The sequence below is a fragment of the Curcuma longa genome, chromosome 21, assembly GCF_044706935.1.
Source record: "Curcuma longa cultivar G26 ecotype Majalengka, Jawa Barat chromosome 21, ITB_CL_G26_1.1, whole genome shotgun sequence".
In the NCBI taxonomy this organism is placed as follows: Eukaryota; Viridiplantae; Streptophyta; class Magnoliopsida; order Zingiberales; family Zingiberaceae; genus Curcuma; species Curcuma longa.
The window spans coordinates 1,688,740-1,694,121 of record NC_133881.1 but is presented as its reverse complement, the minus strand read 5'-3'; the positions used below and the strand labels follow the sequence as shown (position 1 = coordinate 1,694,121).

Sequence of the window (5,382 nt, the reverse complement as noted above, 5' to 3'; positions counted from 1 at the left end):
TACAAGAAAATCGGTCTTTAACAACACTCAAAAGACATCGGTTTTATGACAAAACCGATGTCTTTTACTTTTTTACAACGATTTTAAGAAAAACCGATGTCTTTGAGAGGTTGATGGGAGACTACGACAACGATTTTTGGAGGATACAACAACGGTTTCAAAACTGTTGTCTATGTCCGCCTACAACAACGGTTTTTGAAGACTACGACAACAGTTTGAAAACCGTTGTCTATTTACGGTTTCAACAACGGTTTTGGAAGCTATAACAACAATTTAAAACCGATGTCTATTTGCGCTTTCAACAACGGTTTTGAAAGCTATAATAACAATTTAAAACCGTTGATTGGAGACTACGACAACGGTTTTTGGAGGAAACAACAACGGTTTTAAAACCGTTGTCTATGTCCGCTATTTTGGGACTATAACAACGATTTTTGAAGACTACGACAACGGTTTGAAAATCGTTGTCTATGTGGGACGACAACAACGGTTTTGGAAGCTACAACAACGGTTTTAAAACTGTTGTATATTTTTGTTTTTTTCATTCCCTCTCTCCCTTTAAACTCGTTTTGTTTTTTTTTGACTTTCACTCGGTTTTGGAAGCTACAACAACGGTTTGACTTTCACTATAAGTATATACCTATACTTATAATTTACTGTCACTATAAGTTTCATTATTATTATAAATAATTTTTAATAACATTTATCAAAATAAATTATTTTAAATATTAAACTAGCATATTAAATTATTTACGATGATAAATTGTATTAATAAAAAATTAAATCATAATATAAAAATATTAAGTGTAACCTATTTTAATTATTGGTATATTTAAATTTTTAAATAAAATATTAAGTGCCATTTATTGTCACTATAAATAGACCATAAACCAAAATCCTAATTTCACAAAGTCAAAAATATTTTAATATCATTATAATAGCCATTTTTATCAACTTATTTTGAACGTTAATATCATTATTATAAATATGATTTATTATAATATTTTTTAATGATATTTAATTTAAAATATCATTATAACTAATGTTTAACGATATGTATTAAAAAAATTATATTTTTAATTAACATATTTAAAGTATTTATAATTATACCCTAATTTCCTTATACCGCTTAGGTTTCCTCGTTGCCACCGAACCTTTTACTGTGCCGATAACCTAAACCCTTCTCTCGTTGCGACTGCCCTTCGCCGCTCCCCTTCGCTCGCGCCTCTCCGCTCCCGTGTGTGCCTTCTCACTCTCACGATCTCCTGTTGTCCTGCCGCCGCGCCTCGCCTGCTGCCGCCTTCTGTCCAACGCTGCCTTTCTTGCCCCTGCTGTTCCAACGCTGCTTTTCCTGCCCAACGCCACCTTCTGCCCGACACCACGATGTTCTAATTGGCTCGATGTTAGGCATTTATGCTATAAGAGTTTTCTTTTCTAGATACCTCGTCGCTCATTGTATCGCTTTGCTGTTTTCCAATGGGAACTTTACTTGCTTCTGCCAATTTCGGCTCTCTGATGCTTTGTTGTCGCCTATACGAGAACCAATCTTTCAAAAAGAACATTTTTGTGCCAATTTCGGATCTGTTTCATGATAGAAGTCGAGTTGAAGGTAAAGAATGCTCAGAATCAGATATCACATAGGAAAAACTGCAGCCACTTGATCACAATGTGGTTAATGATACTACGTGTGGAAGTGAGCTCTCTGCTTTTTAATTATGCTCTATTTATTTTGTTATCTGAACCTATTTTATGATTTCACCGCCAATTTTTCTTAACAAAATGTGTTGGTTGATTTTGATGATGCAAATTAGAAGTTTAAGTAATAACTAGGATCTATTTCTTATTTTTGGATTCTGTGAAACACACTTTGGTAAAAGTTAGACATGCTTTTAAGAGACTGACCATTTATTGGAACTGTGAAAGAGATCCCAACCACCTTGTTCCATTCATTCCTGTTCTTGATGAGGTTTTTAGGAAACTATTGTGCTAGACTAGTCTGATGTCTGCCTATTGAGAACAACTAGGCTAACCTAATAACTTTTGTCTACTTAAATGGATAGACTTCTCCACATAAGATTATTAATCATTTATTACAATCAGGAATTTGCCCCCTTGGTCTTATGATCCAAATCTTCATTTGTTAGTTTGTCTAGCATCTGTTTGATTTCAGAATTTTTAGTACGATGCTTTAATAAACTAACCTCTCCTTCTTATGTTTGACAGTTATATCTCTGGATATGAGAACCGTTTTCAGAATTTTATCAGAAATTTGCGTGAAATTGGAGATGAGGTGAATACTTCTAGTCCAAATCTATCCTGAAATTATTTATTTTACTGGTATATTGATGGGTTGTATGAGTATTTATTTCAAAACATAGTGGTCAAATGGTAAAAAATTGAGCTTATTCTAGTCTTTCAACCCAAGGAAAAATGAATATGTTCAATGATCAAATCCAATGAAATCCTTCATCATGTTTGTTACAGGTAATTGTTGTAACAAATCATCAAGGTGTGCCTCAAGAGTTTCACGGTGCAAAAATTACTAGTCTATATAATCAATCAGGTCTGAAATACTAGTCTATAACCTATTCCAATCCACCTGCTACTTAAGTTGTAATCTCATTGATATACAATATAAATTATCTAGTATACTAATCCAAACATGATGTGTACCACAGATAATACCTGGTTACATTAGACTAGTTTATCAATTTGTATTGTTACGTTTGAATTATATTTTTGGGTTACTATTGCTTTTGAGATTATTTCTTAGACTTAGTGTTATATCGTTCTAATTTGATATTTCTATCATATGATTTGCTACTTTATTATGTATTAGTTCTTAATTGAGTGTTCTTGTGAGTTACCAAAAATCTATGGTACCAAACAGAATTAGCCAAGTACAGTGTAGGAAGTCATCTCCTCTAATTGATCTTTTAATTAGCAGATCTTCAAACTGAAGAATTTCCTATTATCTGAAGTTAATTGAGAAAATCCAGACACTATTGCGTAATATTAGTTACTCTGCAGTAAGAATTGACTTCAGGTTTATTTATATGAAACATATTAAAATACATACATTTGAAATCTTAGAGATAAAGAATATATCTCATAGAAAAGTTCTCTGTTATTTCATTCTTTTGCTTCATTCTCACGGTTTCTAATTTATTTGCCAGCTTTTCGTGCCCATTGTACAACAATGTTCCTCTTTCACTGGCACTTAGCCCAAGAATAATTTCAGAAGTTGCAAAGTTCAAGCCAGATATTATCCATGCATCTTCACCAGGAATCATGGTTAATTTTACCTTCGAAAATCTATGTTTGAAGGCTTCGATACCTTTGCATATATTCTATTAAAACCTTGTGGTATTTCAGGTATTTGGTGCTTTGACAATTGCCAAGATGCTCTGTGTCCCTATAATAATGTCGTACCATACTCATATTCCAAAGTAAGTGACAATATGAAGTACATTCAATGAAAATAATGTGAATAACAAGTCCAACACTTTAATCAAAACTTACATGATAATAATTATCACTTCTTTTTCAGTGCTTGTGAACTTTCATATCTTTCCTTAATTTTAGCCTGTTTCTAATGAAGTATATCTACAATTATACATTCTAGGCTCAAATACATACCGAGGTATACATGGGGCTGGTTCGTGGAGCCAATGTGGATGGTAATAAGGTGGTTGGGAACTCTTTAAGCAACTTTCACCTACGAGTCTTTCATGTTAATCGCCTTGCCCTTTCTCATTGCGTAAGTGTTTTTGCCTTCCTTTACTATTTGGCAAAGTCTATACTGCTGCTTATGTTTGACTGTGAACCAATTTGACCATTGATAGTCAATTTCCGATTCGCTTGTAAAAAAAAACCTGGACTTCTTTTGAAGCATTTTGATAGTCAATTACTTAAATTCATATTCTTTTTCATATTGTAATGCCTGTAACAGTGAAAATGATTCATATTGGGATAAAGCTGTAACTGTGAATAATCTTAGCTTTGTTTCTTTGAAGGCTACTTCGAAAGAGCAAGAATGAATTTGTGCCAGAGAACAAGGATGATGGTGATTGAGATGAGGACGAAGAGGATGATGATGAACAAGATGGCGAAGACCAGGAAGAGGACGATGGGGCTGAAGGTGATCCTTCTTAGGATGAAAACGCTGAGGGAATGTGTAATATGTTGCAAGAAGAATATTTGTGTTAGTTACTTTTGGTTATTTGTAAATATTGAGGTGATTAAATATATTGGTGTTTTTCTATTTGTGATTTGTTTGGTGAATTTATAATATTATGATAATTTTGTATTCTTGCTCGATCATAATTGACAAACAACATAAAAAAATAAGTGTTATTACAACAGTTTTAAATTCAATGACATCGGTTTGGAAGCGTTGTCGTTAAGTGATATTACATCGGTCGAAAACCGTTGTTAAAATTGATGTTAAACATATATTACATCGGTTTTACACCGTTGCAAAACCGATGTCGTTGTGATATTACATCGGTCGAAAACCGTTGTTAAAATTGATGTTAAACATATATTACATCGGTTTTACACCGTTGCAAAATCGATGTCGTTGAGTGATATTACATCGGTTTTACATCGGTTACAAACTGATGTCGTTGAGTTGTATTACATCGGTTACAAACCGATGTCTAAAATGTCAGACCTTTTACAACGCCTTCATAGACATCAGTCGATTTTCTCATAGACATCGGTTTTCCACCGATGTCTATGACTATTTTTGTTGTAGTGAAGGTGAAAGCTAATTTATAAATTATAGATTTTTTTATAACAATTTGGGAGTTACAAATACGTGCTACTATTTTAAAGTCAAAAATTCAAAAACATATGATTTTCTCAAAATTTGACTTGCAATTTGATAGGAAATGAGCTTGTGCCCATTTTGTGGATCAAGTTTTAGGGCGCAAAACTGAAATCAACTTGCACCCATAAATTCATGATTTTTAACATTTTTGGAAGACTCTCGAAAATAATGAATAAAAAATTACAATTTCTCAGATTTTGATCGCAAACTAATTAATTTGCAAAACTAATTTGCATCCATTCTATAATAATACACTAATATTAAATTCCAAGGCACAAGTTTCTTGTGATCGACCCATAACTTCAAGGTTATTATCATTTTTGGATCCACATGTGACATAAAAGTGGGCATTGTAACAACTTCTAACATGGGTCTATGACACCAAAAATATTTTAAAAACCTTCAATCTATAATGTGTCCTTGGAACTTGGCATTATATATGGTGGTATTGTATGGCAACAAACTTTGAGATTTTTTGAGATTCTTAACAGGAGTTTGTCTCAATGCCGTACTGTTTTGACACATGAGTAAATGTTTTATAAATGATC

The 5,382-nt window shown here is 32.9% G+C and overlaps 1 protein-coding gene across 1 annotated transcript; it reads left to right on the top strand.

The window, feature by feature from the left end:
• The first annotated feature begins 1,483 nt into the window (after nucleotides 1–1,483).
• On the top strand, nucleotides 1,484–4,232 carry LOC141814220 (sulfoquinovosyl transferase SQD2-like). The gene is made up of 6 exons (XM_074702165.1): nucleotides 1,484–1,693; nucleotides 2,224–2,290; nucleotides 3,177–3,294; nucleotides 3,376–3,449; nucleotides 3,626–3,760; nucleotides 4,017–4,232. The coding sequence occupies exons 2-5, from the start codon at nucleotides 2,238–2,240 to the stop codon at nucleotides 3,705–3,707; spliced, it is 327 nt and encodes a 108-aa protein (XP_074558266.1). The 5' UTR covers nucleotides 1,484–1,693; nucleotides 2,224–2,237; the 3' UTR covers nucleotides 3,708–3,760; nucleotides 4,017–4,232.
• The last annotated feature ends 1,150 nt before the right edge of the window (nucleotides 4,233–5,382 follow it).

What these genes read in the sequence shown, in the direction of transcription:
- LOC141814220 (XM_074702165.1), top strand. Translation starts at nt 2,238, where the DNA reads ATGAGAACCGTTTTCAGAATTTTATCAGAAATTTGCGTGAAATTGGAG. An exon ending in TGCGTGAAATTGGAGATGAG is followed by an intron (nt 2,291 to 3,176) that starts GTGAATACTTCT and finishes TTTATTTGCCAG; the next exon opens with CTTTTCGTGCCCATTGTACA. An exon ending in TACCATACTCATATTCCAAA is followed by an intron (nt 3,450 to 3,625) that starts GTAAGTGACAAT and finishes TATACATTCTAG; the next exon opens with GCTCAAATACATACCGAGGT.